Source organism: Hippocampus comes, unplaced genomic scaffold (assembly GCF_001891065.2).
Source record: "Hippocampus comes isolate QL1 unplaced genomic scaffold, H_comes_QL1_v1.1 scaffold61, whole genome shotgun sequence".
In the NCBI taxonomy this organism is placed as follows: domain Eukaryota; kingdom Metazoa; phylum Chordata; class Actinopteri; order Syngnathiformes; family Syngnathidae; genus Hippocampus; species Hippocampus comes.
The window spans coordinates 1-27,639 of NW_017805501.1; the positions used below are offsets into that span (position 1 = coordinate 1).

Sequence of the window (27,639 nt, forward strand, 5' to 3'; positions counted from 1 at the left end):
TTTCATGCTAAAAACGCCTTACTATACATGGTCATGTTCTTTTTTTGTTAACACCTCACTTCAGAAGGGACCCCATAAATGGACACACAAGAGTCAAAAGCTTTTAAGGTAACAATCATCATCATGGTAATGCGCACACACTCACGAATGCAAATACCGCATTCATACTATCTTATTTCACATGCCCAGATCTGCCTTCACAAGTTCACTTGTTCACTGTTGGCAGGACTCGGCTCAACTTCTGGGTTCCAAACCGACGGCTAATGTGATGTTCCGCCATGTAATGATGTAACGCTCCCTGAGGCGAGGAAGGACAGACGAAGAGCAAAAAGCCAACAGCACAGATGGGGACGTGTCTGCGACCATTGTTGCTACTGGTGTATTTTTAATTTCCCATGAAGTGACTGGAGTCCTCAAGTGAGCACTCCTCCATAATTGGCTGCCTGCGTGACCATCGCTCGGCCTAAGAAGAAGCTAGAAAGCTTCCTAGATAGATATATATGTACACACACAACTAAATCTTGTGTGTGTGTGTGTGTGTGTGTGTGTATATATATATATGTATATATATATATATATATATATTTTTTTTTTACATACACACACCATATATATATATATACATACACACACACACACACACACACGTGTGTGTTTGCAGACACCCACAACTAATGCTGTGTGTCTATATGCACTGCATTAGTTGTGGGTGTGAGTACACCAGTTCGCCACCTTCAGTAAACAAAATAAAGGTCAACAAAAACCAAAAGTTCTCTCGAGTCCGTCTCCCCATGAGTACATTGCAAATGTCCCCGGCCACGTGTTCAGTGCTGCATCCACGCATTTTGTCAAATCTCCTTTCGGGAAACATGGTCCTACCAATGGAAGACAAGGAGGCCGACATCATCGTCTCGAAGTGGTTGCGGGGGCGTTGGTGAAATCAAACTTGTCCTTTCGGGCGTGAAGAATTATCACCGGAGGACGAGGAGGCCGACGTCATCGTCTCTTGTTGTGGTTGGGGGCGTCGGCGAAAGCAAACTTGTCCGTGAGGGTAAGGTGGTCCTTCCAGTGAAGAATCATCAGGGTGGAGGACGAGGGGGTTGACGGCGGCTTCATCATCATCTCTTGTAGTGGTTGGGGGCATCGGCGAAAGCAAACTTCAACCGGTAGGCCTCAGCCAGCAGCACGCTGACTTCTTCGTTGCCCCAGTGCATGGTGGGAAGGTTCTGCAGTAGAATCATCAGGCCCTTGGGGGGGAGAAAGAGCACATTTGTATGAGGATGACCATGTGAACTCTTTGCATGCCAGACAATTTCAAAACTGTATTCTGACTGAGCTTTCACACAAACTACCAAATCAAAAAGTGGACTCTTTTCTTTGTATTTTTCCTTTTCCCATACATCAAGCTATAAATATAACTCGAGGTCTATAGCTTTCGATCTCCAGCTGTATAGCGCAAGCTCTCGGGAGCTATGGATCTAGCCTTAGAGCTGTAGATCTACAGATGTAGATCTATGGATTTATGGCTGGATCTTCAGCTCCACAGAGCTATAGATGTAGTTCGATATATATATATATATATATATATATATATACACACACACACACACCGTGACTGTCACCTGCATGCGCACGCTCCAGGTAGCCGGCGGTGGTAATGGTGTTTTGTGGCATCCTAAGGTGTAATGGGCATAGGCGCTGCTCTGTCAGGGCCATTAGCTTTCTGTAGCTCGTATAATTACACTAAATGGGCCCTCCGGCAAACAGTGGGCGCTAAAAGAGGAGTCGGGCGTGTGGCGGGGGGGTGGGGGGGCGCAGACGTGAAAACGGCTGGGCCAAGTCACGAAAAGGCAGGCGGATAAAAGCCTGAGTGGAGGTGTCATTCCAATAGCTAATGAGGCAATTCAGGGCTCGTTCGGAAGATATAGCTTGCCATTTAATTGTCGATTTGTTATGACAGCAAAAATAATACTTCCCTCAAATAGTTTCCGGGAGATAACGGTTAAAGTTAAGGTGCTTAGTAGAGAGTAGCTCGGTATTGGATTTATACATCACGACGTACATCTATACTTTTTAAGGGCTAGGAATAAAAACCAACTGCTACTACTGTAATCCGTTCGACGCGAATAAATGCCACCCAGCAAAAGTCCCAAGAAGCAGGCTAATTAAAACCTGTTCTTTGCATCTTGTTGGCTCCATCTACAGAAGGGGGTGAGGGGAGGGCGGGGGAACAAAACACGAAGGAGCAGTTGCCAGGCGACGAGTGGAGACTCCATGAAGTCCCCGAATCCTGGCCGGCGTATTCACGCGGCACCTTAACACGGTGAAGCTGCCATATCATCGAAGGAACGACACAAACAGGCCAAATTTTCCTGACCGACCTCAAACTTACAGATGATATCTTTTCTGTTTTTTTTTGGGGCAGCTCCGTGTCAGTCAAACAAGCCCTAAAACTTGGACCACTTGGATCATCGTTTCCACTTTCAGGCCAAATCATGGTGGAAAGCTCCACGAGTGCAATGTTTACTTTCTCACAGTCGTTTCAAAGCTTTTTTTTTGTTTTTCTTGCGTTGAGATCTGGGCAGCATCTCCTCCGTGTACTCTAAATGTGTGACAAGTGGAAATAAAATGCTACAATATGTGCGGCATTATTTATGTGCACATACATTTTTTTTTTTCTCCTTCCCCGTCTCTTGAGTGCGCTTACGTTCGGTGACAGGAGGAAAAAGGTTCTGAGGAGCACACGCGCTAGCGGACATGCGTCCCAGGTCGTCGGTTAGCCGAGGCGTGCTCGGCGATGCGGAACGCCGGAGGCGGGATTGCTGGGGGAGTAACCACCTCCGCCCTCCCGCTTCTCATCTAGCGGCTTAGCCGGTCCCACCAAACACGGACACGGAGGAGGGGGGGGGGTTGCGCTTGACTCGCCGCACAAAGCCAGATAACCGCTGGCAAATTATCATTTTAAATGATTTTCTTCCCGTCGGTTAATTAAAAGCGTTAAAGTGAATTAATCATTCACTCTTTGGAACGTCACACGCTGCTCTACATTTTTCATTGAAAACAATTAGCTCACACTGAAGTGCTTTATGCACGGGGAAGGACGACAGTGCTGCAAATGGACCACCCAACTCACACCCCCTAAAAATGCTATTCTAGAAGTACATGCTGGGATTTGGAGGAAAAAATAAGAGTGACTTCGGACTCCGGATTAAAAATTGAAAACAAATTGCTGTATTTTCGGCACTAAAATGCGCACTGGATTATGAATGGCCTAATTTGTAATTTTTTTCATATGTTGGACGCACTGCATTATAAAACGCAATCTAAAATGCATCCAGTAGATGGAGCTATGTTCATTCAGTTCGACTTGATTTTGTGTTTTGATGAATTATTTCGTTATTACATCGTTAATTCACGTTTTTCGGCGGCGGTCATGAACGGCTCTCGAATCGAACGGAAGAAGAGAAGCCACGGAGACGGACAAAGACGTACCTGAATTTTTTGAGACTGTAAAAACCATTAATAAAGTGGGTGTTTTAAAAAACAACACCACAGCTCTCCCTTTTTTCGGAGCTGCAACAAAAACTTATTTAATAAAGCAGCGACACAGTTCACTGAACCAACAGCAAGTTTTAACATTGTAAGCATGTCTCCAGCAAGGAGCCATCTTGGGGTCGACATATTACCGTAATGACCACACACAAGGCGCACCGGATTTTAAGGCACGCTGTGAGCTTTTAAGGCGCGCCTTATAGTGCGGAAAATACAGTATGCTTCAAATTCACTTGTTGTATTAGCTTGGACTCGCTCGTTCTCTGCATTTAACTTGCTGTTTAAATTCGATGACTGCCCACCGAGGCGCAACACCGGCGAGATCTGAACGAGATTAGAATTTATTAATTTTTTTTGTCATCTCTCGCCTTACTTTTCTCCCTTCCTGTTTACTTGCCATTTTCTTTTGCACGACAGCCTACTTAGGCAAAACATTGAATTAGCTGCTCCCCTTTTTTGACAGGTAGGGAAATTCATTTTGCGCTCTCTCCCTTTGCCTTTTAACAGTTTCAAACATTGGCTTTTGTTGTCACGACGCGTCTTTTTGTTTTATAGGTACGCCTGTATCGTATTTATTATTCTTTGTTGTTTTTAAACTCCCTGCCGAGAACGGCAGCGGGGTTGTTTTAAAAGGGCTGTATAATTCGATTATAATTAGATGCCTGCTTTAAGATGCACTCAACGGCACCGCGTGTAAAAGTCCGCGTGAATCGATTTATTTATCGTGCCCGCCTCCTGTTGGAAAAGACAGCGCTTGGGAAACGTATCTCGTTAACGGGCCGAAATTAGTAACGGCCAAGCGCGTGAGTGGGAAAAGGAGAACGAAAAGCAGATGTGACACAAGTGGGCTGTGCGAGTGGATAAGAAGTTGCTCAGCAGGCCCTTAAGAAGCTGCCAGGCCCACGTCTGAACTCTCACACTCGGTGGGATCAGGGGCAGAAATCTCGGGGAATTAAACCACTAAAGCTCGGGAAGAGAGGGAACGTTAACTTTTCGGCTCCCCCGCTGACATTAATCTGAGCCCAAAATACTTAAAACCAAGTGTTCTTCTGGGCAGATCAATTTCAGGCGGGAGATTGCGCCGTATTTCCTGCATATTGGTCAAGCGATGGATAAAGTGGGCCACCAAGTGTCACACGGACCACTGCGCCAATAAGTGCAGACAGCAGAGATGAAGATGGTAACAAATGGGCACCGAGAGCTCATTTGTAGTATACGAGGACATTTGGCTTAATGTGTTTAGCGGAAAAGGTCAGGGTGGAAGATACGCCTTTGGGGTAGTGCAATTTTTGCAAGCTAAAATTTGAGGAGAAAATAAAAGAGGATGGAAAATTTGCGAAAATCTTTTTAATAGGACTGGACGCATGCAGTTTACTCCCGTCTATAACTTGTGAGTGCTGTTGGCGGGGAGACCCCGTATAGACGCTTGCATTGTTCAACGTGGTCGCAAGATGTTATTTAAAAGCCTTTGCTGACCCCCGAGTTCATTATGAAATGGAAACGAACGAAAAGCAGCGCTCTTAAAACGAAGCCCCGAGCTTAACTACGCACTTTCTGTATGTACGGTGTTTGCCTGCCATATTGCGCCCATTACATCGCACCATTTGCACTATAACAAAAAAAAAAAAAAAAAATCTCCATTCCCATTTTAGCATTCGTAGCCTGATCCTCGACACAGCGTGCATCTCTCTTATTTTTCCTCTCATGTCCATGAAGACGGATTCGTGACCTGTGGTGCGCCACTCGGCGCGGGGCGCGAAGCGTGTCGCCATGACCGCCGCGGGACATGCTTAACGTGTGGCGGTGGACTTCCATATTGAATTAATCGTGATGAAATAAAATCCCGGTGCCCTCGCGCAATCTAACATGCCAGGCGATATCAACTTCATTAAATCGACTTTTGAGGCCAAATTGGCGAAATCGGCGTCCAAGTCTTTTTGCCACTGTAAGATAAAGCGCGCGCGTGTCTCTGAGGGGATGTCATACTGCGCCGGTGCGGTTAAAGAGTCCTGCTTCCTGGTGAGCCGGCCAGCAAAGTCACCTTCTGGCAGCTGTCTAGCGCCACCCGCTAATGCACTCCTGACTTCCGAACCTTACACTTAATGACCATGGAAGTCATAGGGAGGGATGCGGACCGTGAACAACTCCGCAATTACCGCCTGGTAAATTTCTCGCGCCGAGTGAGCTCTGTGTGCTATGAGTGCGAGCAACCCGATGTGCTTGCCCCTCCTTGCTTCTTACCTGAAAGTCTCGCTCCTCTAGAATCTCTTTTCTCCATCTCACCAGGAAGGCCGCGCAGACGTAGAGATGGAAATGGGAGAAACCCTCCGGTTCGGCCTAGAGGGATCACAATGAAAAAGCTGCTGTTAATGGAACGATAGAGGAAGTAAATAATGTCAGTGTTTGGCCGCAAATGCTTCCTCGCGAAAAAAATGGTCAGGACGTTTCCTGCCAGAATCCAGAAATGTGCACATGCAGAACAAGCAAGCGACACAATCCCCTTTTTCTTTGCACGCCTTCTTATTTCAATCCCTCATTATGTTTGGCAGCCCGCTTTTTTTTTTTTTTTTTTTTTTTAAATATAAGCAGTAGGGAATTAAAGTCGCGGGGAGACAAAGGATGAGATGTTCCTTGTTCTTATTCATTTTCCTCCCGAGCCCTATCACATGGAGGATAATTACTCGGCTCTTTGAATGCGAGTCACTTAGAAGCGCGCGGCCCCTTTAAGGAGGGCTCCCAATCTTCAACGTGTGAATGGTGAGATGTGTGGAGCTAATTCTGGCACGCTTGTCGGGGAGATTGAGCTCCCCATAATTCCGCACCCCCGTGTGCCATTGCGCACATGCGCGCGCCCAACTACGCGGATGTTGTTCAAAAAGAAAAAAAATCCACAGGCATTTTCTTGCCTTTTTGCCCGACAGAGGATGTCTGCAAGCAGCCGAGCGTGGCGCGATGCGACTCGTACACGCCGGCGCGTCGGTCTAACCTGGCAGCCGGCGTCCAAACAACAGGAGCCGGCAAACACAAACACAGATGAGCGAGTAGATGAGTGACACGCAGGCAGCGAGCGCCGTGTTTATCCGTGGCCAAAAGATTTGTCGTTTTAATTTCCTTTTTCTTCTCCCGAGCGTGGGTTTCGAGTTCATGGTTGAGGGCACCGGTAAACTTTGAGGGACTATAAAAACTGAAATCCACTCTTATCTCGCTCCCCGCAATAACATCTTAAAGCTTTGCTTGCTAGGCCAGTATTTGGCAACGCACCAATCGCTTGCCCTTCCATGTCTAATCCAAATTTGTCTTTGAAACACCCTACTGGTCTACGTCAGCAACGTGATTTTATTTTATCCGGTGCCGTAGCTGTGCAGTGTAAGTATGCAAACACTTTGTAAGAGCATATTGCATTTTGGAGAATGGTCAAAACCCGAAACGACTTCTTACAATTTATAAAGCTACCTAAACTAAAACTAAACAATTTTTTTCTTTTTTTAATCTTGCACCAGACAAATATTTAAAAAAATAAAATACTAAAACTAATAAATACTAAACTAAAATGGGGGGGGGGGGGCAGACAAACCTGCTTTAAAAAAAAATTTTTTTTAAATCATTAAAACCGAAAAACAAATCGATTTGAATTTGCTAAATTGTCCAGCCCATCATCACATGTTCAGTGCAAAGCTCGGGCAAGGATGCACATCTTAAGCGGTACGGTATTTTAAGAAAATCAACTGGGCTTCACTCCAACAACTCTGGCCAAAAAGTGAATTGTTCAAAATACATGCGGAGGCACAAACATCAGGCCCCACCATCCCAACAGATTAATGTTGACAGTAATAAATGTTAGCCGCATTTGGATCATCCATCACTCTGTCTCGTTCCACATCAATTTCTCTCCCTGACAAACTATCCCTCCCGACCGTCCTATCGCACCGTCGCCGCCTCTTCATTTCAATGACGTTCCTGCCATTATGAGCTACGAAATAAAGTTTGCCTCGCTCGTCAAGGTGACTCGGTGAAATGGGCGCGTCTCCTCCTCTGCTGCGATGCCTCGCATCCGGCGGCCCTCGTGTGGCGGCGGCCATATTGGCTGCGACGCGCTCGACTGGCTGATCAAAGCGGCGGGGAAACGGGCGAGGGTGACGGGGAGGGGGTCCGCGGCGCGCTAGGCTCACAAAACAAGGTAAACACAGACGCGAGCGGGAATATTGCAATGTCACGGCGGCTTCAAAATGCTGCGTCGGCTCTCGCGGGATTCACAACCGCTGGCAAAATCAATCGGCATGACACGGGGCTTCATTGATATTCCCGCGGAGCGACGGCAGGCAAGGTGACGGCGCCGCCGAAGTGATGTAAGACGATCAAGCGCTGATGCAATAATTACACAGGGAGGGCATCAAATGTCAGAAACGCTGACGCTTGAGCGGCGCGAGAAAAAAAAAAAAATCACGACGGCATTACGGCTGAATTTCTGCTGACAGGACGGCCGCGTCAGAAAGGTATCTCTCATTTATGCTTAAGGGATTTTAACTGAACACCTATTTCAAGTTGGAAATTATCATGCAGGGTCTACACTAAAGACTCGGACGGGCGATTTGGCAGCTCGCTTCAGTGAATTTCAAGTAACTAAGCACTTGGTGGAATGGAAAGTTAAAATATTGGGTTTGGTGGGTGCCTATTAAAATTGAAGGAGGGGGGAAAAAAAATGAGTGCGGATGAGGATTCAAACTAATCACCTCATTTCCATAGTCCACACATTTTTCGAGCCCACTCGTTTAGATGGCAAAAGAAGCCACACTCTGCCCCCCCCCAAAAAATTAACGAACAACATTTTTTGGGCGCACATGTACTTGTCACTCAACAACGGGCAGCTCCCCGCATGACAAAGCGCATGATCGGACAGAACTTTGATTTAGCGGCTGTAAGTGTCACACCGTATCTTTTTAACAGCCATGCTAATGCTGCCACACTGTGTTACTTGCTAATTTCATGCTCGACGCAACAGGGATAATTTGGTCTCTGTCTGTCTGCCCGCCCGACCGCCTGCTGGGGATGAAAAGTGAATGTGCGCCCCCCCGCCCCCCACCTTTTTCCCACATAATTCCTGCATGTGTGTCTGTGTGACTTTTTAATGTCGCTCCCATCCCTTCTCTTAGCCGGATCAATAGTGACAAACGCAAGGCTAATAAAGGGCTGAATAATGAATTATTTGTAAAAGCAGAGCCGGCCAAATAGGAAGATGTGATACATCGGCGGGGTGGCAAAAACAAAGAAGAGAGCATGAGAGAAATTGAGAGCGAAAGCAAAAGGCTGGCTTGTGTTGGCGCAGGCACGTTGAACAGATGGTCACGCCGCAGAAAGAAGACCACAGCGGAGACATTACAAACGCTCAGGTTAAAGCCTCCCTTGGAACGCGCGCAGACGCTCAGAGGCAAAGGGCAAGGCTTTCTATTTATCAGGGGCATTTGGAGTGACCCAAAAACATGTTTGTTTCCAACGGCCTAGCTTTGCATTTTGCTCGGTCTTGCATATAACGAGAGAAAAAAATGGCTCACAAGGTGGGGGGGGGTTAAAGCAGAAATATGTCGTTTAAAAAAAAACACATTCCGGGTGGCTTGCTGTGAAAACGGAGTCCCAATGGTTCCGACAGTTACTCTGAATTAGCCGCTTTTGAGGTTAGCCTTGGTGCTAATGATAATAAATGGTGGCACGTGCTAACATGGCCGAATAGAAGTTGCCATCCAGCAGTTTGATTAATCTCTTCCCACTTCCCCACTTCAACGTTTTAGTTGCACACATTTTTGGGATTATATTTCTGCTATTCAAAGTTTCCAAAAAAAAAAACAGTTCGGTTTGTGCTTTGCCGTCTTCCCAACAGACACGAGAGCCGCTTTGCGCCCGCTGTCGTGCTGAAAGTTTCATGAGCGGAAACGCTCCGATTCCCCAACTGGCGTCGGACTACAGGTGACAGAGGCTGCCAAAAAAAAAAACAAAAAAAAAACAAAAACAGGTGTACTGTGCGTGTTTGCGCACTGTACCTCCGTGTGCGACGGGGCCACCATCCAAACAGCGTTGTAAAATCAAATATTTAGAGGCTGGATTACAAGTAGAGCATTGTAGCTGGGCAACTCACTAAACCGTCATTTCAGTTAGTTTACAACGTTCAGAGGGCGGCAGGTCTCTCTTTTTTTTTTTTTTCCCCCTCGCGATATGGCAAAAGTTCTCCAGTTCCAAGAAAGGATATTCCGGAACACCACCGTGAAAATTAAAGATCAGTGTCACTCTATTAAATAGAAGAGGCATTTTTGAAAATACAGAAAAACAAAACTTTACTGGCTGTAACGCAAACAAATCAGGCAATTCTCCCCTTGTCTCATCAAACATCACATTTGCACTCTCTGCACCTCTGCGGCGCCCGCAAACTCCGCCGTAAATTTCCAGCGCGGCTCAAGCGCTGCCCACTCAAGTCGCGGGCGATGAATCAATAACAAAACGCTCGCCGTAATTGCCGATGCTAAAACGGGGTTAACCATCTTGCTGCTATGAAATAAATGGGGGGGGGGGGGGGGGGGGGGGAAAGGGGGGGCGGCAGCATGTTTGGAACATGACGACGAGCTTGCCCTCTGTCAACAGAGTGACCGTATGGGTGTGATTCACCTGGTAGGTGTCCCAGAGTCGAATAGTGCAGCGTAGTGGCAGCTCCCGCATCAAAAGGTTGTTCATCCAGCGAAAGGCAAACTGCAAGTACTCCACCTCGTAATGCTGCATGTGATGATGCACCGACTCTGCGTGGCGACGAAGAAAGAACCAGATCAGACATTTTTGAAAATGAGCAAAATCATTGAAAGACTTTGGGGGTTTGTTTCTTTTCTATGTTGCGTATCTGTGTCTTTACGTAACAAAAGATTACAAATATTGATCTTTATTCAGCGGATGATACATTTCGGTGACACCCAATCTCACCGCCGCAACACCCCCTCCACCCCCCCACTCACACACACGTGTGCCTCATAATAGAGCGGTAATTGCAGAGCTGTCAGAGAGTCTGTGAGAAAAAGCAGTTAGGGAGGAACTATGGCATCGTTTTGACTGACAAGCACAAAGGCACACGCACGCGCGCACACACACACACACACACACAGCACCGCATTCAATGCAATTTGGATGTCCAGAACATTACATAACGTCCATTTCCAGACAGGAACACATGATAACAACAAACCGCAGTCACTTGAATGGCACCTGTCGAGGTAAGCTCACGTAAGCATGTTGCATAAACTGGAGCTCGCGCTGAGATCACGTCACTGCGGTGTAATTATGACACGTCACGGGCGAGAGCACACAATGTGGCCGCCGCTATTAACGGCAAACGGTGACAGAGCTCGGCCGGCTGCCCGACAACTTTTGGACAAAGTTAAATTACGTCAATGAACCGGCTCTCGTATTCGGGACTTGAGTAAACACGACGCGGGAGTGCAGGTAGTTAGTTTGTCGTTTGTCATGAGGAATTATCGCAGTAGCTAAAATTAGCACACACACATACGCATACTAAAACGTGTGGCTTTTTAACTCTGGGCGGCGGGCCAGCTGGCACGGCGCTCGGCACGCTGGGCCGGCTGGTAACTGCGGGCCGAGCAAGGTGGAGGATGACATCGCTCATGTCCGCCGATTGACTGATGAGTCCCGTCTCCTTTCCTACCGCGGGGCTCAAGTTGAGGACGGAGGCCGTGCCGCCGGCTCGTGGCTGGCGAGGCGCGGGCCAACGCGGGACGGTCGGAGGTCGGACAGTGACGAGCGAAAATTTCCCGGCGTTGTGCTGATGCGGACGTTTCGGCGTGACTCTCCTTGGCGCACTGCATAATCGCAACGGCACACTCGTTGCACTTTCAAAAGTTGACACACACACAACTTGAAACTAAAGCTTCAGAATAGTCTAGATTTTTTATTTTTGTTTGGTTTTTTTTTTTGAAAGCTTCAGAATAGTCTAGACTTTTTTTTTGTTTGTTTTTTTTGTGTGTTGGTCTTTTATCTCCCATAATACTATCTCTACCCAACTAGCAGGCATTTAGCACAATGCAGGCGCACGCGGCACACGCTGTCAGTGTGCCTAGCATTTGCATAACTAAATTCACCTTTGGGCAATTTGCATGTTAATGAACTCGTGCTAATGCACTTGCTCGCGACAAATACACAGAACAGAAGATAAGGGAGAGAGATAAAGAGATCAGAGAGGCGTTTTACGCATGCCGGCAGAGTAGCTTGTCTTTGGAGGAGGTAAGGTGCCTGCGATGGCGTCGAACAAGGCAAACAGGAGTTTGCGCGAGTCGTTACAAGTGGAATAATTATGAGGGGCGGGCAGTGAAAGAAAAAAAAAATCCTGTAATTTTTTTTTTTTTTTTTTTTTTTTAAATCGGGGGCAATCAGCGCGAAATCAGCGCGAGGAAATAAACACCGTGACTTCTTTGGTGAGCAATCATCTTTTGCTGCGTAGACAAACGATTTCATATAAAATGTTTGTGCTCTATAGGCCGATGGAATTAACTACAGTATTTTTTTATGAGTCGCAGTCTTCTCAAGAATGGTGCTAAATTGGCGTGGTTTTAAAAGCTAATGATCTCCACCCTGTGGTTTCAACAGCCACTAAACTTGAATGTTGATCCCCAGTTAAGCTGTAAAACGAAGAAATTGTTTGTACTTTTTTTTTTTATAAGGTCTTTAACTGCATGGGCATGCGGGTACAGGGAATGGTGGCGTGCCTTTAATGTGCATTTTGGCTTTATTACAAGTTATTGAAACGGAGGGAAGGAGGAGGGACAAAAAAAAATCAGCAATGCGCTGACCATTCGGTCCAACTCTCCTGGCGATTATTTTGGCTCAAGGTTTCTCTTCCCGCATACTTTTTAACAAAACGAAAGCCGTAAATTGTATTCTCCTACGTTGCCTTTAATTGTTCAGCATTTTCAAGGTCGAACATTCCTGTGTGAGAGGCTTGACAATCCGCGGTGTCACCGGCGATGCGATAGGTGCGGCTCAATCAATTTGGAAAAGCTGAGAAGCCATCGAGACGCCCCAAAAAGCGTACGCCCTGTCGACAGCCGAGCGAAAAGCGATCCAGGCTATCAGTGATCTCATTAGGAGTGGTAATGTCAAACCAGCCAGGTAGAAAATGTCCGTGCCCCGGCCGTGATGACGGGGCACTTATGGAGCAAGACCAAGCGGAACATGCCGAGTCATATTTTTCGAGCCTTTTTGCCGGTTCTGTGCGCTGAAGCTTATCAAGTGTCGCCAAGGGCAATGTCGCCCCTTTTGTCTTCGTTTCTTTTTTTTAAAACCCACATTCGCGGTCCAAATGCAAACAATCTGTTCTCATGAACACTCTTCTTGCAATGGCAACGTATGGATTGGCTCATTTCTGCGGAGGAGTTTGCAAAGAGAACCTGGAGAGATTACAAAAAGCATGAGACTCACCATCAATCCTGCTGACCAGCTCCTCCAGGGCTTTGACTTTCCTCTGGATGCCCGGTTGCGCAAACGTGTAGTTGTCCTAGTGTTGGGGGGCGATTCAGAACACACAATGCATCTCAAGGCAATAGCATTTACATGTACAAGAGTCGCCCGTGCAACAGATGCAGGTGAAAGCGGAACCTCATTGGCGGCGGTAATAAAAAGAGATTCAGCCAACACCGGGCCTGATTCAATCAAACAGAAATGCCATTATAGGCCTTCTTGTCATGTTTCCCAGTAATTTCCTGGAAAACATTGCAAAAATTGTTCCTCTGGCGGTCGGCAGCCAATTGAAGATCCCCTGATAGAAAATGGTCAGAAATTTCACCATCGCCTCCCCCCTCACCCCCATCTGACGGTTCATTTGTCACGGGAAAAGAGCAGCAGCCATTACAGGTTTGAAGTGCTTGCCAGGACTCGCTTTGTGCATCACACGCGCCACTCGAGCAGTCTATTAAAATCAGTGTGTGGTCTTGAAGACAAATCAGAGAGCTGATTGTCTCGCGGGTAGCAAAAAAAAAAAAATGGAATATTAGACTGAATGGAAACGTGTCAATTTGCAAAACAGTCAATTACGCACGTGTGTCAAAAACGCTCACAAACCCACGGTGCACTTCAGACCGGAATAATGACACAATGATCACAAAGATGGACAACGCGGCTTCGTCAAACTTGCACAAGGCGAACATGAGAAGGGCCTGTAAGCATTCTGTGGACGACTCCAAACTCACGCACACACACGAGGAGGATCGCGTTTCCGTGAGGGGTCATTTCAGTATGGCCAGAGAACAGCTGATGTGGCAAACCATCCAACAAGCAGAGAGTGATGGAAAGAGAAAATGAGAAGGAGGGAAGGAGGGAGGGAGGGGTGATTTAGGAATAAACAGCTCGAGTTGTCCTTCAGGATCAGCAGAACGAAGGGGTGTGTGTGCGCATGTGTGTGCGCATCCCCCTGAGCCTACCGGCGATTGGCTTGGTAGAGCCATTCTGCTTTAGGCCCTTTTCGGGTTTTCGCTCCCTATTGGAATTCGTTCTTCCCTGCTCATCGTCAGCTGAATGAGTCATCAGGTTCCAAATCGATCGCATGGAGGTAAGAGAGCATAAACTACCCATTACGTTTTGGTGTTAATAAACTGACAGCTTGCGGAGTTCCGCAGGTGTCTGTCGTTGAGCACCTGCAATTAAAGCCGCATTGTGTCTTTACGTGTCAAAGGGAATTTCCGAAATGCTGGGCCGATAAATCCTGTAGCTAGTGTCACCGCTCTTGACGCCTCATGTCAGGGAGTCAAAGAGGCAAGCAAAGGCGCCGAGTGTCACCATAACAAGTGCTTCTTGTGACCTGAAATGATTTGGATGAGCGCTTTTTTTATGCCAGAATAAGAGGATAAATTCCCAACAGCTATTTACTTAACCTACTAATTCATGAAGCCACCTCCATCTATTTATCTGAATCACATTTGCCTTTTGTAATTCAGCTCTGTTTTCCAAGTCCCCTCCTCTTCTCCACCCGTGTTAATTTGGTGAGGTGCAGAGCAAGCGTTGAGAGTAATTACATTTGCATTATTGAGGCTGCTGGCTTTAATCAACTCCCCTTTCTCTTACTTTCACCTGCTTCTTGTTTTCCGGCTTTCGGTCGCCGCATCGCATTTCCTAATCCTTCATTTCGGTTTTTGGTACAGTAGCTCTCGATGGTACAGTTGCACCCTCTTCTTAACGCAATTCAATCAGGTATCTCAGACCAATTCACAAAGCCAAATCATATTTGCACGTCTCTCTTTATTGCCATCTACCTCAGTGCTCGAAAGTACAACCATTATGCTCCCAAATGCTAGGTTTTTTTTTTTTTTTCCTCTTCAATGTGTGCTCGTAAAAATTTCATCCGGTTGCACAGCGCGAGTCCGTGTTTTATTGCCTCCTACCGGTACATACAGCGAGGGCGTTTCAACTCTTGCGAAGACTTTTTACCATGGTATTTTTCAGCTTCTTTTAAAGCTTTTTAAAATAACGGACCTGTTTTGTCAGCCGCCGCTTGTTGCAAAGTTGTTACAGTTAAATATTTTGCAAATATATGTTCAATCGTCGTCTATATTTAGGTCATAGAAAACTACGGAATGCCAAGTGAGACAAGGATACATCGGGAGAGGATTTTCAGTTCTTTTAAACCCGATCTCCTCGGTCTCTTCTCATTACCCTCGCGTGTCCTTTGTTTTACTCTCGCCTCTCTTTTGTCCTGTTCTACTCGGATGTGATGCACCTGTGATCACATAAGGCGCAGCGAAGACACTCATTTCCCAATCGACACGCTCTCGCCAAACCTTGGCCTGTCACGTCAACGCAACTGCCCATTCCCCAACCAAAAGGACCCAGTACACAAGTTCTGCCAGGTGTCGAAAGCCTCTCCACTCGCTCTCGGCTGAATCGATAGCTCCTCTTCACCTCTAAAGTCCATTCTATTAGAGACAACAATGGCTCCACAATAGACTCAGATTGCCTTCCATCGGTGGCGCCTGATGTCTATCACCGAGTTGGACAGCGGCGGCACAACAATGCGGCGAGCGGGCGGACGTCGGCGCTTGTGTTGGTGAGCGGGAAAGAGACAGATGACAGGTAAAGATAAAGGCTTTAGGATAATGGATGCTGCGGCGCTGTGCCGAAAAGCGCAGGACAGTGCAGTTATCTGCTAGTCGTCGTGGGTGACAGAAAAGAAGATTATAGAAAACAGGTTGCGATAACGACGAGAGTGGAGACAATATACAAGAGGGATTGAAGGATTTCAGCGAGCAATTGGTGGAAGAAAATTTTGGAGATCTGGAATGGCTGGCTCACATCTGATGGGCTGGCCAGGACTGGGTGACTCAAGGCTGGGCATCGTTTTCTTACCGCTTACTGTTTTTGATCAATGACACGTTCTGTATTTTATTTTTTTGGTACCGATTATTGACTCGTATTGTCTAGCTCCCTCGGCAAATAAAATTTCCACAACGCAAGTAAGCCCAGGACACCAACATCGCAAACCGGACGTGCGTGCGGATGGGTGTTTGAATGACAGCTGAGGGCGTCACAGGACCGGACACAAAGTCTGCCTTTGGTCTTACTACCTTCTGCTTGACATTAAGACGACGGGCCCCCGCTCTGAATCAACAGAGACCCCGCCTCTAGTCGGTACCACGGAAACAGATGGTTGCCTTGACAATGATGCGGGCGCACATGGCTTTGCCGGCGCTCCAAATGAGGGCTTGGATGCAGCTCAGACAAGGAGCAGCAGGAAAGGGAACTGTCAAGCCTTTAATCATTGTACACTGTACGGTACATGTTTGTCGGGTCAATCGGTGACGCCGTTTCATTTCATCATTTTTTTTCATGGAGAGTAGTATGGCAAATTATGGTCTGATATCGACAGTAAAGCGTGGTAGGAGGCAATTTCCATGCTGTGCCCTTTATTAGTCTATACTGCCAGTAACATGTTCAGATCCCAGTGTGACCGTCCCCAAAAAATCGACTCTTCAATTTTGCGCTGAATAATACATTTAAAAGCCACAGCTCCCAAAAAAAGAATTAGCATTAAAAAAAAAACAGATGTTCATCGACTGGTTTTAAAAAGTAAGCACCCTCTGGGGCGCGCTGACCGCGAAATGGACTTTTTCAACTTTTTGACTTGGTTTCCCTCCGCGAGAAACGGAGGTGGAGCCGCAAACGGCCACACGTCAGACGCACTTTCAGCTGCCATCCATGAATTTCACGCCGCATCACCGGCCGGGCATGTTCGCGACGGATTCTAATTTGCAAATTACCTTGAGATATGGATATCAACGGCATATCGACGGACAGATACGACGGCGCCGGTTTAATTGATTGGAGATGTGGAACCATTGTAATACGTTAAATTAGATAAGTTGTCTGCAAGTGCTGCCCAATTTAGCACAGTCTAAGATTAATTAGCTGCTGGAAATACGAAAAGTGAAGACCCGGGTGGACTTAAAATAGCTCGATCAAATGGGCACATCGACTAATCTGGATAAGACCCGTTCACATTTTGCAAATGTTTTATCCTCTAATTAATTGTAATTCTTTGATTCTTCAAGGGTCCGACTGGCAAGAGGTAGAGTCATCTTATTGGATTAGACGACTTTACCGTAAAGACCAGACTATTTGAACGCGAGTGGAGAGGATTAGGCAGTTCAAACATGTTTGCGGGAACTCACGGTTGCTACTGTCAGCTGCCAGTTTGATGTGGAAATGGGCTGAGCAGCAGTTCGGCGCGCTTATCTTGTTGATAAGGCCGGGATCGCGCTCTCGCAGCGGTGTTTGTCTGTTTAACTATGCCTTCCATGTCGGGCGAGTGCAGGACGCACACGTCTGCCACTCAATCTGCCACTCAGCGCAGACGTGCTTTTAACAACAAAACGACTTCCACTTGGGCAAAAAAATAGAACAATCAAGCCGGCGGTTCCGAGTTGAAATGGATCAAAAGCTGAATAGATTAAAATGGAAACTAAATATGAGTTCACTTGAAGGGTGGAAAATAACAGTGAAACCTTGCCTAATTGTGCTTGACTATTCACAAATTCAGCTATTCGCGCTTTTTTCGATTTGCTGAAAATGATTCAAGGTTCTCGGCATATTTTTGTGCTTTTCATGTCACGCGCAAAGATGCTGAGAGCCCGACCAATGTCGAAGGCGCGTGCAAGTGTCCTTGCACGTTCGGTGCATTTTTTTTTGTCCGGTTCATCTCTTGGGATCAGTGCTTATGGTACATTAACGACTTAAATTGTTAAGATCGGCAATTATAAAACAAATTGAGGAGTGATGCCGATGATTTGCCGATGCTATTTGCAGCATGGCCCAGTCACTATTCCTTGCCAAAAATGGGGTTTTGTAGGCGTCAGAAATGTGATTTTTTTTCACATTGAAATTATGCAAAAAAGTGCAGTTTTATGGATGAGATGGGGGGGGGGAACGCTACATAATTTCCCCAAATATTCATCAGCATTTTTGAAGGCGTCTTTTTAGGAGCACGGAGATGCAATTAGCCTCCAATAAAACAGCGTGACAAGTTTCCGCCGATGTACGAGGCCCTTTAAAGCCGATGAATAAATGTAATTACACAGACAAGACTCCCTTTCCTCTGTCCCCCTGAGACGCCCACCTTCAGGACACAGCGAAGTTTAATAGAGAATGCGAGTGGCTTGGAGACGAGGTCAGTGAAAGGATCGCCAACTAATTACGCTGCTGAAGCACTCAGCCTCCGCCGGATTGTTTAAAAAGCATTAGGGAAGGTGGACGATGCAGAGAAAGGAGGTGGAGGTGGTGCGGGGGGGGGGGGCAACACAGCTTCCCCGATGCATCGTACGTAATTAGTTTGGAGCCAAGGTTACAAATAAACACAAGCACGGAGACGATGGCGCACACAAAAGCATACGCACACGACCACGCGCTCCATTCTTCTCTCTTACTTCCCTGGCTCGCAACTTCAGCTTGCTCTCCGCTTTGCTTTCCCCTCAGGAACAACGCGGGCACAGTGACTATTAATTTCCAAAATGAATCGCCGACAAATTGACTGGAATGAATTAACGCTCGCACGCGCACAATCACCTTTGATAAAAGACTACAGATAGATATCACACTTTGTCATTTGGACAGGGAATGTTAAATTGCAACTATTGGAAGACTCTGAGGGTATCTTATTTGTTTCCCCAACATTTTACGGCTACTGAAAAGAAATCTTATGGACACCATCAAAAATATCAAAAACTGCTGCTAACCCAAATTGGATGAAATGACCAACCCAGCACTGGATCCAAAAGAGACAGGGCCAATTAAGGGTTATTTAGACCCAGAACATTGGGTTGAGGATTTCACCCAGCAAATTGGATCAACAAGGAATATTTAAAGCGACCACTTTCCTCTTTCGGGGCCAGAACGAGTCACTCGTGTTATGTTTGACAGTTTTTTACACCTGATGCCCCCGGTGACACAACGCAGCCATTTTTATCCAAGCTTGGCTCTGGCATATGCTGTAATGGGTCCTAAATTGGGATCCAGATGGATGTTACAAGTCGTCCTGACCAGGATTTTAACACCAACCCCTGTCAAACGGAGATATCCAGCCGCCACCGACATTTTCGGCGCATGTTGCATTAGATTCACTTGCATTTCATTACACAACGAAACTGTCCAAAATGGCGACCGTCTTCATCCAGTTTGATTTTCAATCCAATTTGCTGCGTTAAAATAATTCATCCTTGCGAAAAATGAACCCAATCTGCTCAAAAATCTCGAGCGGTACTTCATCCAATTTGATTTTCAACCCAATCTGCTGCGTTAAAATAATTCATCCTTGCGAAAAATGAACCCAATCTGCTCAAAAATCTCGAGCGGTTTCGCTAAAACAACTCAGGATTCTTGAACGTGTGGCCAACTGAATTCATTGTACCTTCTGCCATCTAGTGGAGGAGCATTTAATTGCTTGTGGTCAATCAATCATTCAATCAATAATTCATCGGAGCATCCGAAGCGAAGGTGGACAACTTCCTGCGGCACAATACTTGGAAATTCACCGATTGGGGTTTGGGAGATGTGAAACTGTACAAGTTACAGCTGCATTGTAGGATGAGCACTAAATCAAATACCTTCCAGGGACATGAAAAAGAGTGCCAATAAGAAAGAAGAGCCCGGCAGCTCCCGCCTACTACCAAAGTATCAATTGCCCACACAGGAAGATCTTCCCCTCAGGCAGCACGTAGGTGGAGACACTTGGAGATATTCAACATGTACAGTAAATTGGTGTGAAAGTACGAAAGTGCGCAAAGAGAGTTTCCCCCTCTTATCTTTTGAACGCACAATGACAGTACGCATACCTGGATGCCGTCCAGCAGTTTGCTCATGCACCAGAAGCTGTCAGCCTCAATGTTCCTCAGAGCCTCTTCCTGGAGACTGGACACGTCAAAGTTTTCCACTTCTTCCTCTGGAGGAGAGAAAGGAGGGTGAGTGTGAACAGAGTTGGAAATGAGGAGCATGGAGGGAGGGAGGTGGGGAGGCGGTGGGTTAGCGGGAAGTACAGAACAATTCAGATTTACTTGGTCAGCACGGTGTGCCACAAAAAGCCCACCACTCAGAGGGCCTTGCAAAAAAAAAAATAAAAAGGGATGGCGTCAACAGGGAAAGTGGAAGCCAGAAAAAAAAAATGCTAAAGGCTCCACAGGAGGAAGGAAATATTCAAGCATAGTGAGTCCCTTGGCAGCCCTCTTAGAGTGGGCGACTACAACAGTGGGTGGCATCACATGTCATTAACGGCAGTCGTGTGTGACGGACAGCGTGGGGCTTTGACAGAATTCTGACAAGCCACTGACAGCCAGTGGAAAGCAGATGAGACAAGAATGATTAAGCGTGATCCAGAGCGGACCAGAACGCGACGCAGTGGCCAGACGGCAATGGTAGAAGGGAACATGTTTAGGCAGTTGTTGGCATCTTTTGGAGAAATGTTCTGCATTTGGGGGGGGCAGACCGAGAGAATTGTACAACGCATATGTCAGGAGGGGGTGGTGGTGGTGGGGCGGGGGTCTGGCAGCTCTGCTGTGTATCCTTGGCAACCCGGGTGGAATGTAGTTAGGTTTGTAATGGGCATGCTCAGTCTGACAGCATGACAGACAGGGAGCTGGAAGGAGGCCACAGCTACAAAGCCGCTAACAATTCCACTCGATGTAAAGTGCGTGCGCGTGTATAGAACTTTCTTGCATCGGAGTCTCTATTTCGGTCCTTAAAATGCTGAGCGAGCCTTTTGATATATTGATACAGGCAACGTAATAATGCAATCTGTAGCTTTTTTCAGAGGACCGCCAAATATCCAAAAGTCTTGACGCTCTGCTGCGGCGGCTCTGCTCCAAAAACGAACCTTGATGGGAACAGATTAGAAAAGGAACGTCTACCAGCAGTCCAGCGGTCGCCCTGGAATTGGGCCAAGCTTATCACGACGGTAAGACCTCATGAGAGGAAAGAGAGGAGACACTGAACCCACGAATTGGGACCGACTCTGCCGGCGAGGAGACCATGAGGCAACAGTGCCCCCTGTGACCGCTGGTGGAACATCAAGCTGAGTGGCCGACCGCTGAAACAGAAACAGTTGACCCTGATGTCATTAGTTAAATTCACGGCCGAGCACTTCACAAGCAGCCCCGCGTTTCAGGGGCCTCAAAGGAAGCTTTGTTGCTCCAGTGTTTGAGGATTCCGCACAAAATAGCTAACTTGTCACGGTGCACTTGATCCACCAGCAAAGTGGGAGGACTGCTGGCAGTTCGAACGTCTAACAAGCGACACATATGGCATAACAACGCGGTAGCTGGGGTGTCGGTTTCGACTTAACTATGATGTCGATGGGTTTTTCCTTGGCCACAAGACCTCTCGGACTTTCAGTTCCATCCTCTCCCATTTGACAATGCAGCTGTGCCTTCGCGCAACAGAACAGATGACAACTCCCCGTGTCTGGAACGTGATCTCGGTCTCTGTAGGAATGCTTTACAAATAGGAAACTGGGGAATTTAGGAACAGAGAGTTTGTACCTCCCAAAAAACAAAAATCTGTGGTCGTAATGTATTATTTGCAAAGAAACCAAAGGATGGGAAAACCATGTAGCAAATTAGAAAGATGGTTGACGTGATTTACACCAGTGGAACACTCCAAAGCCATTCACTTCCAATCATCTCGGCATTGTATCATGAATTTCCCACCCACCTCTTTGACATTATCCCGTCTCTCTAAGCGGCTAGCCTCCTCTTCGACTCGCTCGCTCCCCTGGCCACCGATCCAGTTTCCTGCCAAGCCCGAGGGCTTGTTTCCTGTTTGTCCTGGCGTTGGGGGGGGGGAACCGCAACATGTCCAGCGGGACCAACTGCTTGGTTGCGGCCAGCTGTGAGCACTTGGCACAGCCTGGCACGCAGAGCCGGGTCACACCTCGGGAGAGCGAGCGCCGGCGCCGACACGCGCGCTCACAACCGGCGTCGCCATCTGCCCTCTACGACTACAGGCCACAAGGTAATGTGATGCAAGATGATAAAAGACCTAATTTAGCCTGATGTAACCATAAAGTAAATGCGCCTGTTAAAAAAAACAAAAAAAAAAACATCCCGTTTGACAATATTCTGCTGGTTCAAATTAATCACCAGCAAAGCCACGTTTGCAAGCCATCGGAGAGTGTCGCCATTGTTTAAACAGAATTTCACCATCCATAAGATTAAAGCCAGCGGCGCAGTCACCACATATGATTTACAGTGGCGGCGGCTCAGGATGAGTCCAATTAATTGACTGACTTTCTATTAAGGCAAAGACCCTAAACATGTTACAATCTCTCTGCCACCTTCAAAGTGCAAAAGCTGGAGGCCTCACACTTGCAGATGAGACACACGTAGGCTGCTCGTGAAAACATGCGAGCCCGCCGCACCTCGCGCCGAGGGTTAGGCGAAGCAGGCGCGGTACAATTAGTGCCATCGCACCAACGCTAATGAGAGTCGAGCATTTTTTTTTTTCTTCATCCCAGAGGTGGCATTCAAGCTGTCGCATCATTAGGAGGCGAGTCAACTTGGCAAGACGCGGTGGCACCGACACGTTGACTCGTCGACGTGACGCACGGAATCACAGCGGGAGGTTGCTACGAGATTAGGCTGACAGTAATGTGAAGAAATAGAGGTTGGTGGGGGCGGGGAGGGACGCAAGGTAGCAAGATGAGGTGTGTTTCTAAAGTCTTGCAAAACTTGAGAGGATAATCTCTACTCTCGAGAGAAATAAGCCGATTAATTTTATGTGCAGAGAAGCATCTCGCCGCCCCCCCACCCCACCCCCACCCCACAAAACTTGTCAATTGACCTTTTCGCTAAGCCAGACACTGGAAATGCAAACTGGCCAATTCAATTCACGACACACAATGTTTCTTTTTTTCCAGTCTGTCAGCGAGGGATACTGACGGGGAGAACAATTACCGGTAACTCATTGGCTGCCAAGAGTTCCCTAGATTGACGCACACTTTAGAGCTTTTTTTTGGGAGGGGGGGGGCATTTTTTTTTTACAATAACAGCGTTGCTCCTGACTGTATATGAACTATATATGAACTAGCTCCCATCTTTTTTTTAATTTTGGATTATTACCTTGTGCCAGTTTGACATGGACGTAACCTTCCTGCACGCTTCTATCTCAACTCGGGTTTGCCTCCAAAAGCAGAGAGCATTTGACATTGTCAAACCACGTTGGCTCAGACAACTTGACGGCCTTAGCAACCGTGACCGCGGGCGGGCAGGTCTGAGTGTAAGGTCAGCCCACGCTATCATTTGGTACTTCTTGGGTGACAAGCTTATCGACAGCAGATTCCGAGCTTCAACCCTTACGAGTAATAAAGAAAACCTCGGGCCGCAAAAATCACCCCATCTCCCATTTTCTGCTCGGTCGTGCCTCACGGCCACGCAACCAAACGGCAGGCGCGAGAGCTCTTGGCAAGCTAATGTAAGCCCTTGACATGAAATGGAATACAGATATTAATACCATATCTGTCTACGCGCAGTCACATAATGACCCACTTACCCCGGGGCTGAGACTTGTTTCTCGGGAGGAGACGCTCAGAGTGTTTAATGTCGAGCAGGGCTACCACATCATGTTAATTGAGCGGCGCAACTATCTCCCTCAAATAGGCTGCCGTATTGGCCGGCGGCACAACATATACAATTGCAATTTATTCCCGCATGTCATCGAAATCCCGTCGCCAGAGTAATGTCATGAGGCGGGAAAGGCGGGGAAGCAGAGCCGGTTGTACGTTCGCAGCACAACAGTAACGGACGGGTAAAGTAGTGACGAGAAAACAAAAGCGGCTAGTCAATTAGCTTGAGATAGTGTGAGGTGGTTTTCTGGTTCGGACAAAAATACAGTCGGTTCATCTCTTTTTGATGTTCACTTCCAGCTTAAGCAGCGTCAATCAGCCTCCATAATACAATGGACACATTTGGGAGCTGACAAAGAGTTTCTTGAGATCCCGCTCGTGAAGTCCATTAAGTCATTACCGTGTGTAATCTGCGGGTTTAGTTGGGAATAAAACACATTAGGGGAACAGCGGTACACAGACGTTACGCGGCGCAGCAGACACGTCGGAGGATACGAAAAGTGAAGCTGAAGGGCGATGAAATGCCTCAGCACAGTTGGACTTAATGTGTCTGACGGCCTGCTGCTGTTGTGTTTTTTTTTTTTTTTTTGGGGGGGGTGTTGGTTTTTTTGCACCATCACCACCATTTATGCAGACGTCTATGCAAATGATCCGCCATGAAATGCCTTTACGCCCAGATGTATGACAATTGATGACGCAAGGCACCCAACTGCGATGATTGCGTCGCTTGCATCCAATTGCATCAGGTCAAGCGCGAGGCATCCAAAAGATAAAAACATATTTTTGCGTCCCAATCAAGTGTCGGCGGCAAGAGAGGGGGGGAACGAGAGCGACGTGAAGAGATCTGAAGCTACTCGCCGCGTTTCAATTTAAGGCTTTTTATAGTCAAGTAATTAACTTAATCTAAAAATATTCAATACCCCCCTTATGATTATTCACAGCCGATAAATCACTCTTTGACAGAACTATTTCCACATGGAATTTCTGAGCCCTGTCGCTTTTTTATCAGAAGGAATGAGGGAAAGGACCAGGTTCGCGGAACCCGTGGCGAAGCCAGGTCTTCACTCGCCATTTGAAACCGGCCTCCAAGTCGGCGTTTTCTTCTTTGGTTTTGAAAAGGCGATCCGGCTACGCAACCTCAACCGATCACCAAAGGGAGGCAGCAAATTGGACGAGACGGGACGACCATCAACAACGGCAACAGTATAAAGTGATATGAAAAGACGGACACGGCGGCGACGGATGGGGGAAGACAGAGACTTGAGGGTCAAAACTGTGCGGCTGATTCAATTTCGGCCGGTCCCAGTCCTATTACTTAACTCCAGAAAGAGGCTGATTGCATTCTAAAGCCTACAGAACATTGCAGCAAGGCAAAGCTCAGGTTGTGAGAGTAATACAAATGGGGAGGGGGGGGGGGACTGTCTGGGAGAAGACAACGCTTTCACTGAGTCAATAATCTCACCGAATCATTAAAGATGGAGGAATCAGAGTAAGTAAGAGTGGATAAGGGAGAAGCAGAACGGCAACGTAGAGCCAAACAAGGCGATGGGGAAGGTTAGGAAGGAAGGCCGCATGGGAGAAACATGTCGCAGTCCCGATTCCCCCCCCCCCCCCAAAATGAGCTCATTCACATTCAATATAGCTTCTTTGGAGAAGGCTATTATAAAAATCTGGTGGCTATGAAATTAATGTACAATCATCCAAGTCGACAGCTCCGTTTTAGCGCTTTCATCAAAATAAGTTCCGATTCAGTGAGGTGTAAAGATTTGAAATTTGGGGGGCAAAGGGAGGACTCTCTCCTCACATACCGGGATTCAAGATACATTATGTGGACTTTGAATTTTTGATCAACCCCCCGCCCCCCTTTAATCAATCGGACCTTGCACCAGACATGTCAGAGCCCCGCTGAAATTTCCAGTTGTCAAGCTACAGTGAAACTAAATGCATGGCACAGCAGTAAACACTGCTGCGGCTAAAGCTCCATGCCAGGGGGGGTCGAAACAACAGCAGAAGCTCAGAAGAGATGAAATAATATGTGGAAACACCAAGGGCACAAAATGCAACGGCAATATAAAGCCGCCGCGTTCATGTACGGCATAAACGAAGCTGCGGACCGGATGATTTCAAGTGGAAGCGGATGAAAGGAAATTTGCGCAGACAAGACTTTAGCCTCGGTCGTAAGTACGACAAAAGGAGAGGCCCGTTGGGTTAAAATGAAGCGAGGATTCGCGCGATCGGCCTCTTGTCCATCCCCGCCAGTGTTTCACGGCGCGGCAGAGTGACTGCTAATTATATTTGCAGACAGCAGGCTTTCACGGACGTCAACCGCGAGCGGCCTTGAAAGCGTTGACCCAGCAGCTTCCCAGCTGGTACTCGCTGTCACTCGGGCGGGTTAAATAGAGCAATGAGTGACCATGTCGTTCTGGATGTTGGATTACAGAAGACGGGCGCCGATCCAAAAGATTACGGCAATTCATTCGAGGTCTGCAATATGAATAAAAAGAGGGGAGAAGGGGGTGACGCGTGCGATACATTCGCCCTCGTTAATGATTGACATTCCATCACAGCAACTCAACAGACGACTACATGCTCACTGGCCAATCGTTTGGCCCCTCTGACTAATTGTACTACTTTGACAAACTAGGCACGGTCTGTCACGTGATTTCAGACTGACCCACAAAAAAAGGGGGAAAAAACAAACAAAAAAAAACGTCATGCATTAATTTTGCCCCCGGGCACACACCAGTCGTCATGCAGAACAAATTGGGAACAGGGGCCAGTTTTGGAAGGAACGTACCCAATCCCACTTGATTTAGCAGAGATGAAAGGGTTTTGGAGCGTGGCGGGGGATCGGCAGAGGCTTTATGGTTTAAAAGTGTTCAGAGTGAAGACACATTAACCGTCAGTTTCTCCTCCGTGGACCAGTTCGAGCCACTTCAGCTGCTCTTGTTTCTGAACAAATTTCCAAAGATTGTCAGATTTCACAGATGGTCAGACTTCACCTCAGTCACACAACGCGCTCCTCCGAAAAGAAGGTTGGTCACGGCACGAAGGAAACAAACGGTGAACGCTCGCCACTCGCTGCCGGCTGTGACAAGTGTTGCTTCAAAGTGCGGAATGGTGACAGGAGACAGCGGGCCACTCATCTCCCGGCTGATAGCGACGACGGAGCGCCCGCCACCTGACAGCATGAGGGCACTTTCGCACTCAGTCATTTTCTCAAAGATCTTGTTTTTCCTGCACCGTTGCTTATCCCGCTGTCATTCCCGGAGACGCCGCCCCGATTCCCTCTATTTCCTCCCCTGTCATTGCGAGTTGCTCCCTTGCCATGATGGCTCCCCGGCGTGGATCCTTACGTTGACACCGGTATTGGGATAACAATATGGATCCGGTGTCAATTAAAGCCCGGCTGGCCTTACTCCTTGGCCCGCAAACTATTGGACTATAACGGTGGACTCATGGTGTGAGAACTAGGACAAAATAGCTCACAAATTGGAAATGAGAACGGTCGACGCGTCAAATCAATTCCCTCTTTGATAAGAGCGAAAGCAGCTGAACTGCTTCACACTCCAGGTGGGTAAACACAAATGTGCCCTGCGGTCTTTGATGAACTATTTTTTTTTACTGCGATCCAGATGGACAAAATATAACTAATCTTAAACGAAAATGTGACTCATTTATGTTAGCTATTTTGGGATGTAAAAGCCACCTCATTTGGGCATTTATCTGTCATCTCAGGACCATCCAGGTGGAATAGTTTCAGGATTCCAACAGATTCAGAAAAGTATATCAGCATCTCTTCAAAAATATTGGAACGGCAAACTCGATTCCAGCTTTTATGCCATGGGGGGAAAAAAAAGATTGGTAGGTCTGAGACTGATGAAAATAAAGTGTGGACTCTCTTCTTTCAGCAGAAAAAAAAATTGTTTATATCTTTTTCCATTCTTCAGCAA

At 47.2% G+C, this 27,639-nt stretch overlaps 1 protein-coding gene across 9 annotated transcripts in view; it reads right to left on the reverse strand.

Annotated features, from left to right (window-relative positions):
- Positions 1-652: 652 nt before the first annotated feature.
- The window catches only part of tbc1d22a (TBC1 domain family, member 22a), a 48,739-nt gene continuing 21,752 nt past the window's right edge, over positions 653-27,639 (reverse strand). For all 9 annotated transcript variants that reach the window (XM_019877174.1, XM_019877176.1, XM_019877172.1 and 6 more), the window contains 5 exons: positions 19,908-20,014; positions 13,015-13,090; positions 10,204-10,331; positions 5,794-5,889; positions 653-1,247 (listed from right to left, as the gene is read on the reverse strand). In XM_019877174.1, coding sequence (XP_019732733.1) covers positions 1,119-1,247; positions 5,794-5,889; positions 10,204-10,331; positions 13,015-13,090; positions 19,908-20,014 — 536 coding nt within the window. In that variant the 3' untranslated portion in view covers positions 653-1,118. The remainder of the gene's footprint in view (positions 1,248-5,793; positions 5,890-10,203; positions 10,332-13,014; positions 13,091-19,907; positions 20,015-27,639) is intronic.